At 36.4% G+C, this 15,048-nt stretch overlaps 1 protein-coding gene across 1 annotated transcript; it reads left to right on the forward strand.

The window, feature by feature from the left end:
- Positions 1 to 6,168: 6,168 nt before the first annotated feature.
- Positions 6,169 to 7,502, forward strand: LOC105055317 (bZIP transcription factor 27). Its single transcript, XM_019854119.3, has 3 exons — positions 6,169 to 6,835; positions 7,022 to 7,090; positions 7,175 to 7,502. Exons 1-3 carry the CDS (start codon positions 6,440 to 6,442, stop codon positions 7,244 to 7,246), a joined length of 537 nt encoding a protein of 178 aa, XP_019709678.1. The 5' UTR covers positions 6,169 to 6,439; the 3' UTR covers positions 7,247 to 7,502.
- The last annotated feature ends 7,546 nt before the right edge of the window (positions 7,503 to 15,048 follow it).

The following is a 15,048-nucleotide window of genomic DNA, read 5'->3' on the forward strand; positions in this document are numbered from 1 at the left end:
GATGGTCGCGTGAAATTGGGTGTGGTAGAGACGGTAGGTGCGGCATGAATGATAGCGGGGCAAGCCACTACTTGAGCCTCACAAGATGGCTGTGGATCATCGAGGGTGCAGGGGGAGGGGGATGGAGGGCGGCGGAGGGAAGGAGAAAAATAAAAAAAAAATATTTTGATGAGGGAAGAAAAAATATTATTTTATTATTAATAATAATTTGAATAATAATAAAATATTATTATTTTATTAATAATAAAATATTATTATTTTATTAATAATAAAATATTATTATTTTTATTAATAGTAATAAAATGTTATTAATATTTTTTTAAAAATAATATTTTTAAATTATTAATAAAAATATTAAATAAAATCCAAATTTCTTGAGCAAAAATAATCAAAAATTATAATAACATTTTATTATTATTTTATTAAAAATAAAAATAATCAAAAATGATAATAACATTTTATTACTATTGATTAAAAATAATGATATTTTATTATTATTCAAATTATTATTAATAATAAAATAATAATATTTTTTTTTTTTTCATTTTAGTTTTTCCCTTCCCTTCCCTTCCCTTCCTTCCGCCGCCCCCTCACCTCCCATACGCCCCCGACGATCCGCGACCGCCTCATGAGGCCCAGGCCGTGGCCCCGCCCGACCTCACTCTGTCGTCATTCGCATCGCACCTATCATCCCCATCGCACCCAGCTTTGCACGACCATCAAAACCCCTCCCCTCACCTCCGACCTCGACGAATCCGAGTCTCCCAGCTCCGGTGCCACCAACCCCTCTCCCCAACCCTAGGGGCTCCTATGCCTCTCGCACCCTGTGCGATCTCCTCCCGCACCCTTCGTGGCCCTGCACCGTCGCCATCCTCTCTTCTTCCCTCCCCCGACCCCGATGAACCAGAGCCCTTGTGGCTCCGCACAAGTATCGACGATCGCCCGCGCCCTTCCGTCCACGCTCCTCGATAGAGTGAGATGGAAAAAAAAAAAAGAAGACCGGCCGTGCGATGCACGAGAGGAAAAAAAATATAAAAAAAATCGTATGTTGAAGATACGATTTCATCTGAAATCGTATTCTCTGTTGTGGTTTTATTTTGCCTATCTCAGATTGAAATCGTATGTTGAATATGCGATTCAAGTCCAAAATTACATCTTCAATATGCGATTTGCCACGTTACTGTCAAGTCACCGCAACTAGGATAGTTTCAGAGATAAATTAAATTTTGAGGTAGATTGAAAAATATATTTTTTTTAAAAAAAATTAAAAAAAATCCGTGGAATCCCAGAGGCATATGATATGGTTGCTCTGGGTTCTTCAATTTGTCCCATAATTTATGATTCTTACCCAGGCGTGATGCGATCGGAGCTGTCTAGGTTCTGCGGCGTGGCATGATGGAGGAAACGTGGCCTTAGATTTCGAGAGCGGCACGCAAAGGGAGAATCGGTTCACCGGAAAAGGTTGGATATTGGTCGGATATGCTGTTGTTCCTATCTATACCGTACTTCTTATGCTGCATGATGGGATGGATAGAGTGTCCAGATGATGGAATGGATAAGGTTTCGAGATGGATGAATTAGATAGAGTTAAATGAAACAGATTAATTATATTTTAAAATTAAATTATTTTGATATATAAATTATTTTTTTTATTTTCAAATAAAATTTATGAAGCGATATATATTCAAAATTGATTTAAAATAAATTTTATTATTATTTGTATCTCCTCTAAAATTATTTTGAATTGAATAAAATTTATTTTATTTAGATTAGATCAGATCAAATATCCCATTGATGGGATGAATTACAATAGGAGCATCCAATGATAGACAGGTTCCGCCACGGCGCCCGCCATGGCGCCTGCCAGTCTACATGTCAATTAGATCTTTTTCTGGTGGTTGCACCTCTTGTTCAGCAATGAAGAACACATTTCTAAAACTTTTCATCTCTATGGCTGCATTCGTATTGGGAGTAGGACAGATAGATAACCCTTTTATTCCCACCTTTAGTCTTCCAAACGGTCCTTTTGGCATAGCGTGCAAGAGGATGCCTCTCACTTGGAGGATGGATCTCCCCATGGTAAAGGAGTAGGCTTATTCTCTCTTGCACCATGCGCCAATTACCATACGTCCAACAAAGGAGGACGGCAATTTTATCATTACGATCAAAAAGATAAATTATCAACTTCAAAAAAAATAATAATAATAAATTATCAGAAATCTAAAGTATGTTCAATGCATTCTATTATTTCTCCTTATCCCATTCCACTTGTTCCTTTAACCAAACATCAAAATATATATTAATTCTATGGAAAGAGCCTTCCCATGTATAATATCTAGATATATCTTTTTGATCTGTTCAGGAAGAAAAAAAATTTTCTTCAACTCAATCCGAAGAAGAAGATAATTTTCAGTATATGATTCAATTTTTTTTCTTTCTCTTTATTTTTTTCATTGATCAAAAATAAGATACACATCCTCCATTTATAATTAGGAGGTCTACACTTACGTAAATTGGATCGACTTTCTCTTCTAATTCTCATGGAACTGTTTTATCTAAAATAGATATATCTAATAAATATAGTTTAGAAAAAGCTAAAATTTTTTGGAAGGTATATATATCTTGATTTCTACGTAACTCTATTTTCTATCGCTCCGTCAGATTTTTTTCGGATTGAAAGCTATATTCAGTCAAAATCTTATCTGAAAGAAAATTTTTTATGTTGATCGGCCTATTTTGGATCCTTGATAAAAGAATTTTGGCCTAATCACTAAAGATGCCACCCCCTTCACGGAGTGAGTTCATGTCGTAGATCTCAAAAAAAAAAAATCTAATTTTAAAAAAAGAATCATCAAAATTTAAATGATCAAATTATAACCTCCAAAATTTTGACTTATAATTTGACATTCCGATATGACAGATTTTGCTTTTGGACCTCATCCAGTCCTATCCTAATGGTCAAATTGATCTACATCAAGTTCGATGATTCTTCTGAATCATTTTTATCCCTCCAAATTTGTTTCATTGTCCAACACAATCTATATGATGACTACAATTTAATCACATATTGTATATGCAAGCAAAATATATATATATATATATTCACATGTACCTAATAAAACACTAGCTCATATCTATCAAGGAGACAACACTGCACGAATTTTGTCACCGTCCATGCCGAGTATCTCTGTTAGAGAAATGATTTTACATTGCCATGGGAACTTGAAGATATCTTGTTTTTTCATTTCAGAAACTATATATGTTTCCAGAAAAATGCTAATCAGACCCATCCACAGGACAAAAACATGAGACACATGAGGTGGCGAGACGAGTTATCAATTAACTAACGCTTGCACCAATAAGCCAAACCAATGGACGCCGACAGCGATGGACATCCTTGTAGGCCGACCTTGTACCTCTGGAGTCCTTCAAGCAATTTACTATATATATTGTGCTAGGATTTGGTTTTAAGTATTTTTGGTTTAGGACATTGATCTGTCATGTCATCACGACTCTGTCCAATCCTGTGTTCAAAAAGTCTCAAATCTCCATTCTTTCATGTTGATATGTTACCATCATTTTCTTTTCTTTTTTCTTTCCTTGAAATAGCTCATGTTATGAGATATAAAAATATTTCTTTTGACAAGTGGAATATGTTTGTCCCTAAAATATAACATGATCAAGAGAGGGAGAAATAAATAACACTTTCATGATCTCTCTTTCTTATTCTTCAAAATGACAAAGGTTGTAGGCCATGAGATGGGAGCCACTGGCCGGCTTAGAGGGTTTAGAATGGAAAAGTTGGGCTCATGGTGTTATTTCTTCATCTCTTTTAATTTGTCTAAAAGAATCATAGGAAAAAATGATGAGCCATACAAATATCTTAATTTGAAGATAATTGGAGGGAGTAGAAAAATCAAAGAATTTTCTCTGAAAAGTCAAAGAATTTTCTTTTGTCCCTTTTTTTCATTCCTTCCATATAAAATTATATATATATACACACACACTCAAGATCTCCCCTCACATAATTGATGTGGAATTAAATATATACTTGTATTAAACTCTTAAAATCTAAATCCAATAACAAATACAATTATAAACATCATGATCAATCCAATCTAATTACAAACATCATAATCACCTGTACTCAGCTTCTAATGGCTTTGTGCTGTACTTATATCTTCTAGTTCATGGGAGCCGTGGGTTAGCAAGCTTAAGAGCTCTCATAAGAATAGGATTTTTTTTTTTTAAAAAAAAAAAGGCTTCGGCGGCTCAAAATTGTTGGGTACCTACCAAGAATAATTATATATAATAAGGAGAAGGGAATGATGGCTCTACTCTTTCAATTTTGGTAATATATCTAAAAAAAAAAAGTATACAAAAATAAAGAAAGAACTAAGAAAAGAAGAAGAAAAAATGTTTTGTTATCAAGTCTCCTTGTTGGATTACTAATATTTTGCACATATGGTGCACAAGATTTGATGGATGATTTGTAACATAGTCATTTTTACAATTTTTACATCTTTAATATATTAGAGCTTGTAATAATCTTGAAATATATTAATTCTAATTAGCATATAATATTTGAACTATAAAGATGTAGAGCCACAAGTCTAATAGGCTCTTGGTTGGATGTGCAATCTTTGATCCCTTGATGGCGTTCAATATATACATGCTTTGCTATATATAATATCAATAAACAAATTAAAACTAGCATTGGCCCATAATAATAAATAAAAACTATATTATATCAATATTTTTTATTTTGAGCTTAATTAAGCAAAACACATAAATGAAACATGTTTCCAAAAATCATATCTATAATTTTAATAAACTAATTTAATTTGTATAACAAATATGATACAAATATAAATATAATGTAATATAAATAAACATAAATACAATACAAATACAAATATAAATATATGTGAATACAATAAAAATAATATTAATGTAAACATAAAAATAAATATTAGTGTTTGCTATAAAATATCATTGTAATAGAGCTATTTCAATATTGGCATTTTCAGGACAAATTTAATCTCAAGTGGATATTCTGAAATCCGGTCTTGTGCATCACCTCTCTTTGGTATAGCGATGGCAGGTTGTACACTCACAACAATTTAACAGCATATAATTCCCACTTGGGCTTGATGGTAGTTGCTTGCTTGTGGTCTCTCTAAAGTTATATATTCCCTCACTTAGTATTTTGAGAGTAGAATATTTTGCAGGATTATTTCATCGTGATTGACCAAACACTTGGAACACTCATAAGTATGCATTATTTGAATTACACGACACATCATAGCACACAGATCAATCGCATCCCAAAGGTCTCTTCTTCGGAGCATAGATCCTTTTTTTTTGGGTAAACTTACCATTGTAGAACCTTTGCAGTGCACGGTTTGTACTGCAAAAGATGGTACAAGTTTGATTAGATGATTGCCACATTTATCAATCTCAGTGATAGGCGACCATTCTTTATCTTGGAGAACTGAACAGATTCTAATTTAATGAGCTACATGATATGGATGAGATGGGGTAGCATTTTTCTCCAAAGGACATGACGTGATGGACTATTCAGAATTGAGCGCTGATTCTCTGTGGTATCCATCACGTTATGGATAATTATATACATCTATGCACGGAATGTATAATACAGCTCCACATTCATTCGCAGCCATCCATCACGTGATGGATGGTGTGTGTGGGGCACTGCACTGTGTGATGAACTATACCATTCATGCGATGCATAGCACGAGATTCGTGCTCCTCATAACTATATACTAATCTTTATGATGCACAAATTATGCACCGTAAAGAATCCTTGACCTTTTTCTCCTTTCTTCCCATTACAAACTCAAAAAAAAAAAAAAAAAAAAAAGTCTAAATATGTTTAGCATTGTTGTCGTTTTTTTAATGAAGATTGCAAATAAAAACTTATTTCCTTATTTATTTTCAGGTTTCTAACAACAAACATTATTTCATTCTTCCATTTTATATAAAACATACTCTGTTCTTTTTGCCTACTAAAATTTGTCATCCAAGTGGACAAAAGAAGACAGAAACGAGATTAACCAGACAACAAATACGTACAAAAGATTGGGGTGAATCTTTGCGTTGGCCAGGCACCACTGCACACCAACAAATATATTCAAAAGATTAACAGGAAAACATCAAAAGATGGATGCCAGCTTGAGCGCTGGTTACTGGTTACTGAGTAGCGCCGTACCCAAACCCAGCTGTCCTGGAAAGAACCAAGTCGATAAGTATGAGGAAACAAACCCTTCTGTCCAGCCATCATCTCTCTCTCTCTCTCTCTGGTCCTCAGAGCAAGACATCATCATCATCAACAGCAAGACGAGTAGCAATAGTGGAGGTCATCTCTATCACCTCCTCCTGACCAGGTCTTCTTCTCCCCCAGACCCCAAGGAGGAGCATGGAAGAAGTTTGGAAGGATATCAGTCTAAGCACCCTCCAGCAGGGCATGGAAGCCAACCGTACCACCACCACCTCCTTCGGAGGCATCATCGTTCAAGACTTGCTGGGTCAGGCCTTCAAAGAACCATCCCCCGCTTCAGCTCCCCTTGATGACCTTTCTCTGCCTCCATCCTCCAGCAACCTCGTAGGCTATCCCAACCCCAACAATCCTCATACTGATACTAATGGTGGTGCTTCCCCTGCTGGCTTATTTGCCTGTTGCACCAAGAAGAGAGCATCAGAGCAGCAGATGGAAGCGAGCTTTGGCTCTGGCAATGGCAATGCTGCGGATCAACGGAAGAAGAGGCTGATCAAAAACCGGGAGGCAGCGGCTCGGTCTCGAGCAAGAAAGCAGGCGGCACCTCTCTCTCTCTCTCCTTCTCCTTCTCTCGCATTCTTCTATTTCTTTTTCTCTTGGTAGTCGTTGGAAATGGGTTGGCTAAGCCTGTAAATTATTGATCTTGGTTATAATATAAGAAATGAGTATGTCTATTGTTCACCAGAGTTTTAAATTTTGTACGCATTTCGGTGTGGGTCACAGGCTTATACACAAGAGCTAGAAGAGGAGGTTGCTCATTTGCTGGATGAGAACAGAAAGCTCCAGTACGAGGTAATTTCTAGACAATCTATCCCCACTTTTATTCCATTTTTGGCTACTTATTAGGTTTCATGCTGGTTGCTATGTGGTGGGCAGATGAGCTTGGCAGTGGAAGCTCCGCAACCTACCAAGCGCACGCTACAACGGGCCTCAACAGCTCCATTTTGAGGGGGGAAAAGGAGTGAAGTAGTGGAGACTTTCTTTAAGACCATCCCACCTTTTGCTTCTGTGTGTGTGTGTGTGTCTGCGCAAAGTGATCTTGTTTTTGTGCCAATATGGAAAGCCCCCAACAAACCAGGATGGTTGGAATGTCTACATGTCTTCCACCACCCCATGTACCATTACGTATAGCTCTTAATGAACTATACATAGTTCCTTCCACATGGGTTGTGTTGCCTTAACTCGCTTGATCTAATGCGATATATAATAGCAGCGGCTGCATAGACTTAATTTGTCTCATTTCGTTCGGTTTAATTCGGTTTCTCAAGGTATCGGAAGGCCATCATAAGGTGACTGGACCAGATCGCCCGTAAGGTGCTCCCTTTTTCCTTTCCCATTTTGGAAAATTTTAGATAGATTTAGTCTACCATATATACTGTAGATAAAGCTAATAAAAAATATTATATTAATATTTTGAACTAAAAATTCTACAGCCATCTTGATAGCTAGCAATGTGTTGAGTTGTTTAAGTAGTGTTGTGTTGAAGTGGTTGCAGAATTTTTCAGTTTAAACTATTAATGTGGTATTTTTTTTATTTATTTTGTCTACAGTATAAATGGTAGACTAAGTCTAGTGGGGTTCGAGAAATTTTTTTCAATGAATAATTATTTTATTTTCATACAATGCAGCATTTAAGGTCAATTGATGGATACTTCTTATCTCTTTGATTTGAGAAAACAACATGTTGCGACAATCTTTTTTTCATAAAAATGAGCTTATTATACCAATCTATCATAAAAATATCTATTAAATTAATTAGAAAATATAAAAAAAAAATCTGCAATAGCACTCCATAAGATAGTATTCATATGATTAACCACATATGGCACCATTCAATTTACAATGCTATTAGCTTCTTTATAGATATGAATACTCTCTTAGTAAATAAAAATATTTTTAAAAAAAGATAAATATCTTTCAACCTCTAATGTGGTTTTGTTTCTTGACTGGCGGAGTGATTGGTTTATGCTTGACATTAAAAAAATTATTGGTTGAGCTAGGTTTATTATGTCATTTTTGCACGAGTTCAACCACTATTAATACGTTTAAAGGCATGGATCGAAGAGAAAAAGAATTGTTAATTAAAATTTTTTATTGTTCATGATTTACTCCATCGAATACATCCATTTTAACGGTGAAAAGGGAGAGTTAAAAGAAAAGGACAAAAGAGAGAGGACCACAGCTGATTTGACCATGAAGACCCCGTTAGAGGTGGGGCAATGGCGAGGGAGATGGTGGCAAAGGAGCTATGGCTAATGGTCCAATCTCTATACCACTTATTCAAACCCATTGATAGGAAAAGAAAGAAAGAAAGAAAAAAGTAGCAAAAGAGAGGGGATCTCAGCCGACTTGATGGTGAAGATATTGTTGGTGTGGAGGCGGTGATGAGGAAGATAGTGGGAGAGGAGAGCTGATAGTCTGGCCTCTGTTCAGTAACTAAGTTAGATCAAGTTAAGTAAGTTAATCAAGTTACCTCTACATTAAACAGATTATATAAGTTAACAAGTTAAGTAGGTTATTTATTTATTAAACAGATTAAACGAATCAAATCAAATTATTTGTTTATTAATCATAATATATTCAAATTTTAAATTTTAATTTATTAAATAAATAGGTTAAATTTAGGTCCAAAATTTTCTAATTCCACCCATATGTAATACAATCCTATCCTATCCGGTTGTCATACTTACTAATGAGGTGCCATTTTGAAAATCGAATCATGTGACTCCGTTATGAGTTCTCCCTCCATCTCACTATATATATATATACATACACACACACACACACGCATCAATCCCAAGTCCACCGCTCAAGGATGGATGGAGTCTTGGTCGGAACAACATCCATCCTATACACATTACACGCGAACACCATTCCCAAGGCCATTGCTCTCAAGGATTAACATACTGTGGGGTCATTTTCACTCCAAATTAACTAGATTTATGATTTTCACTGAAAAAATTAACTAGATTGGTCTAAGTATCTTTAAAACATAACGAGGCTGTTGGCGCCCTTCCTATTAGAAAGATAGCTTCAAAAAATTCTGGATTCAATCTTTTTTAGGAAGCTAACTCCCAAATGTTCTAACCAAAAGTATATTTTTAGGAGATATGATTCTGATAAAAATGTCATTAAATATAATATTTGCATTGTTAATTTATTTATTTGAAATAATTTAAGTTTAATTTGTTATTTTCTAAAAATAAAGAACCAAAAAAAAAACAAAATGCAGGGGCACAGCTTTGAGATATCAACATGTGGTGAAAATATCTGGTTAGTGGTTACTTTAGCGGGTTCGGATTGTATCTTTTACTCGAAAGAATGGTTCATCTTTTTTTTTTTCCCTGTGGTGTGCACCATTGGATTGCAAAATGGCCGATTTGAGATCTGTGTAGATAGATGGAATTGAGAGCTCTAAGTGCTTTGAAAATTGTGTAAAAGATGATCCAATGGTTATATCGAGAGAAAAGACCAGTTACTCTTTTGCGCGAAATATGCAGCGGACACACTGGACTCTTTTGTTCAGCCATTGAGCAGTCCACAGGCAACATATACTAATGTTGCTATTATTTTATATCCCCTCTTTACACATAGTTACTTGATATTAGTCCTGAAGATAACATTTCCTGCCGCATAAAGCCAATGTTTCTCGGTACTTTGGCTCCGCGTGTAGGATATGGAGTTAGAATGCTCGCCTTTCTTTTCTTTTAAAAAAAGGCTTTATATCTTCATCAAAAAAGGAAAAAAAAAAAAAAGACTTTATAGAGATAGATTCTATACATCAATTTCTCGCATCGTGATCGATCTAAGGGCATGTTTGGTTCAGAAAATTGGATTGTAGAATGGGAATCGAAATAAGCCCATTCCAAATATTTGGTTGAAATTTCATTTTTATTTCGATATCAAAGAGGAACGAGAATACCTCATTCTCTCAAAATTTAATCTCTATTCTTCACTACTATTCAAATCCTATCTCGATTCTGATCATAAACCAAATGTATCAGGGTACGTGAGTATTCCGATCTCTATTCCAATTCATCTTGATTTAAACTCCAATTCCAATTTGGTTGTGAGCCAAAAGCACCACCATATATTATGTTAGCAAATAATTAGGTGGAATGGAATCGAATCCTCTTCAGGACATGGCCAACCTTAATTACCTGGCAGCTCTTTCAGTCCAGCTATTGCTGGGGACCGGCAGGCAAGAGATAAAAAATGTTGGGTGATGGTCCAGTACCAGACGAGAAGAGAGAATTAAATGGCTAGGTTTGTGTAGATCTCGATCGTTGGTTTGGTGGGAACACTCCCTATGGACGCGGTTGCTTGTAGTTGGTCAGTAGGAAAATGACATCACAGGGACCTGGGTCACTACATACGTTCTTCTTTTGGCCCTTTTGAATCAGAATCTCTGGATGGGCAAGTATCGAGCCTCAGAATTCCACTGAGACCTGTCGGTAATCATGCCCTAAGCCAAAGATACTGCCAAATGAAGCACGGCTTTGCATGGTACCTGCTTATGTTGCTACAACACCGCAGAAGACTGCAGCTGCATCACTTCACTAATGCCATTTTGAAGTCTAAAGTGATTGTAGCTCATTGACAGACCTCCTAAATATAAATTCATCAAATTTTTTCATGGATTGGGACACCGTTGAGATTTGCCTATGGTTCTGAAGCTGATCAAATAATTGATTCCTATAGTAAGAAGATGCATATTTCTCCATTAACTTCCGTCTCATGAATGCCCATTACATTACATGATGAGTGGTTCGTCTAATGCTCTGCCATTATTTCTAAATAATTCTTCAACTGAGATCTTTTGTGGATCCAAATTTAGATCCACCGATCCAACCCACTAATCCGATCCAGATTTGCTTAATCAGCACCACGTCATCTTATAAAGCCACACTATAAAAATATACTACGTTAACGGCTAAGTTAGTTTTCGCCGAGCCAGCACTACCTTCGATGCCATGTCAACATCCTTCACTACATCAATGTCGCATCATCGGTCAATGTCTACCACCATATCTGCACCATATCAACCACGTCAGCACCAAAAAACATTCCTCCAGCTAATTTCAGCTTGATGATTCCATACGTAGTGTCTATTTTTATGCATCCCATCTCTAAAGTAAGTTTTTCGTTGCTGCAAGATAAAGTAATGGTTTAAAATGCTCTTCATGAGATAAGATAATCGTCCTCTCTCTTGCGCACAAAAAAAAAAAAAAAAAAAAAAAAGGCATAACGTTGATCTCCTTCCCTTTCTATCAGAAAATTGAGAGAATACATTATAATTGAGTGATATTATTATTCTGGTTTCAATAATGTTATAGATATAATTTAAAATGCTGAATCTAAGTAGAAGTTTGGTCAGAGCCGGCCCTGGGACAGGTCAAACTGGGCGACCGCTCCAGGCCTAGATCTTGTATTGATGTTCCAATAGGATGCAAAGATGGTTTTCTATAATATTATAATAAGAAAAATAATTAAATAGGTTAATGATGAATTTTATATATTGCTAAACGAATATATCTATAGAAAATTATTGCACGTAGATTAATTTTTTAATGATAATTAATATTTAAAGTATGTTAATTTTTAATAGAAAATGTTTTATTTTTTTATTTAGCCTTAGGTCTAAAAAATGTCAGGATCGATCTTGAGTTTGGTAGGTATATTTTATAAGAACCAGCATATAGGGTTAATGTCTTCTTAAGAAGGATTGCCTGTTGAAGAACAGCTACAGCACCAGCATATAACTTTTCTGAAATGGTCCAATACGGATGTTAACTGTTAGCCTTCTTAGGTCAAAACATCAAACGTGTCACCAACAGGCAACAGCAGTTAAGACATCTCTTCAAAGTAAGGTACTGTAATCTGTACCAAAAAAAAAAGTAAAGTACTGTAATCCTTTATCTACCAAAAAAAAGTACTGTAATCCTTAACTAAAAGAAAAGTAAAGTACTGTAATAAAAAGTAAAGTACGTACGTGTCATCAAAGTACCACGATGCAGTGATTGATGAGCGGATATGTGCAGCCCATCGACCCACATATGGTATTAATCTCCAAAAACGATGGTCGATCATGTTGATAAATGACCGCTGCGAGGAAGAAGACAAGACACGCATCTTCAATGAGGTGCGGAAGGATATTACATTGACATGTTGTGCAAAAATAAGTGGAGTTTTAATTATTCTATAAAAATCTAGTATTGGAGTAATTATAATTAATTGGACTAAGTGCAGTTTAACTTGTGTAATACATAATTTCAAGTAATATATCATAAAAATAAAGCTAAAAAAATCTTACATTTTTCATGATTATCCTCCTGCATTTTGCTTCAGCAATATCAATCATATATTTTGCATCTTACTACAATATGATCCACACTCCATCCAATTCCAACCATGGCTTGCCAGAGATGCCTCCATGTCATACGTATGGAGGTAGTTGTCGGACGTGATTTTTTTCCTTCAGAAAAGAGGAAACCTGTGGACTTAATGAAGTCCAGGTACCAAAATACCTGTCAGAATCACTGAGTGAATAAAGACGAGGAGCACCTCCTTTGACGTGCTATTCCCATCTCCAGCGGTCTCCGTCGCTGGAAGAAAAATTCTTTGTGCACCACGGTGCGTGTGCACATAAACACCATCTATGATTGACTCACATTTGAGATCGAGATATGACATATAATTTTTTTTTTTATTTTTTTGACTCTATGCATGAACCAATCATTGTAGACGGTGTGCGAGATTTTGCAACGCCTAAGATGCACAAAGAATTTCACATTAAAATCCTAACAAGATCTTATGATTCTTCTTCGCAGGGAATTGAATGCAAGCACAGATGCAGTCATCAAAGAGGATCTCCTTGGGAGCAACTCAAGGGCATTAGCCATGGACCAGACCACGTTGGCAAAGTCAAAGGTGTGGAGGAGATGAAGGACAGCAATGTGGGGGTCCAGGGGGAGGCTACAATGGTCGTCGATGAGGAAGATCCTGAGAGAAAGTCGCCGAATTCCATTTCCAGCAACACCATGGAGCTGCCATCAATCCGACAGCAAGGCAACGTAGTAGAGGGAGCACCGGAGGTTGGCAAAATGGAGCTTGAGGGAGTAGATGATCATGGTTATTGAGCTTGAGGCAAAAGAGGATGTCGGCAACAGCAGGGTCGTTGAAGCAATTGAGGATGAGGGTAGGGTAGAAGAGGGGTAGCTTGAGGGAGGAAGAGAGATCTTCTTTCATTGAGGGAGGAGAGGCAGATGCTACTTCCCATGCATTGTCATTTCCCTAGTGATTTAAGAATAGCACCCAAGCTACTATGGATGGGGCAGAGGTAGCCGAGGGGCGGCGGTTCAGAGGAAAAGGACTTCAATTAGGGTTCTATCAGGGAGCCATATCAAATTCTTTTTGTCTCAAAACAAAAATGGAGAAAGAGTAATCAGGCAACTACTCCACATCAGCTGACAAGTAAGCACCCTCGGCAAACCATGATCCAAACTGAAAGAAAGGCGGACCACATTGTAGTAATGCACAAAATATACAATTGATGTTATAGCAATGCAGGAGGATATTTGTAATTATGGACAAAATGTGGGGTGGATTTTTTTAGCCTAAAAACAAGTACAACTTATTAACAATTAGGAACAGTCATGATAGCTTCATGTACTAATTAATGTAGTTCATAGCATTAGCCCATATGGATGTGGACCGATGGTGGCATTTGCACCAGCCCTACTGCATAATGCCGATGATACAAGCCATATGTACAGCAGTAGGGGCGGGGTTGTGTAGATGTCTCTTTGTCATTGCAGAGATCCTTGAGGAAACATTGAACTCAAACCACGCCATCAGGGTTCCGCCACAAAGACAAACATGTGGATTCCTCTCATGGCATATGTTTTTGCTATACAAATGGTTTGTTTCAAACTCAAAATCAAGAAGCATATTTAAATGTTATCGAATCACAACACTGCATTGTGATCATGTTCACTCTGAAGATGGGGCTTCGAGTAATCAGATCCTCATAAATGACACAGGTTGATACATAGCAATACATGCTAAACTAGATGTACCACACGTATCTTTGCATCACACCCATAACCAACCACCTTGATGTGTATGCACGACATAGAACACATTATGCCCTACATTAATCATCCTCGGATAAAAGCACAACTTTCATAAGGACAGAATAACTAAGTCAATCAACAGTTAACACTACATCATGCAAGATACTGAAGAGGATGACAGGAATAATCTCTTCAAACCACAGCAACTAATGTTAACCATGTTCATTCCTCTTGTGCGAGGTTGTCCAGCTTTGAAAAGCTTAATACAGAATGATTTGATAGCATTTCTAGGGAATTACCATCACATGACAAAACAATGAAGTTATTACTGACCTATGTTCACCTCCACTCTTTTAACTTTTTCTGTCCAAGATATCATAGACTAAACGATCACTTACTTTTAATCTCAATCTTATCAAGGAGGGATAGGGGAAAAATTAATATTCAATCCACTCACCATACCCAAACCTATAAGTGATCAACTTAAATCAAGAATTTAGATTGAAGGCATGCTATTCATCTGCTTTCCTTGATTTCTTCTCACATATTACAAAAGGTTGCTTTCGATTTTCAAAACCTCAACGTCTAGGTAAATATCTATCTTTTCAAAATTCAAAGTCGGCCCTAATAAAGGGTTCCACCTATAAGAACTTAAAAAGCATCTAATTCTGATTT

Source organism: Elaeis guineensis, chromosome 12 (assembly GCF_000442705.2).
Source record: "Elaeis guineensis isolate ETL-2024a chromosome 12, EG11, whole genome shotgun sequence".
In the NCBI taxonomy this organism is placed as follows: Eukaryota; Viridiplantae; Streptophyta; class Magnoliopsida; order Arecales; family Arecaceae; genus Elaeis; species Elaeis guineensis.

Excerpts from the sequence above, each read along its gene's own strand:
- LOC105055317 (XM_019854119.3), top strand. The coding sequence starts at position 6,440 with ATGGAAGAAGTTTGGAAGGATATCAGTCTAAGCACCCTCCAGCAGGGC. Across the intron at positions 6,836-7,021 it reads GGTCTCGAGCAAGAAAGCAG|GCTTATACACAAGAGCTAGA; the intron begins GCGGCACCTCTC and ends TGTGGGTCACAG. Across the intron at positions 7,091-7,174 it reads ACAGAAAGCTCCAGTACGAG|ATGAGCTTGGCAGTGGAAGC; the intron begins GTAATTTCTAGA and ends TGTGGTGGGCAG.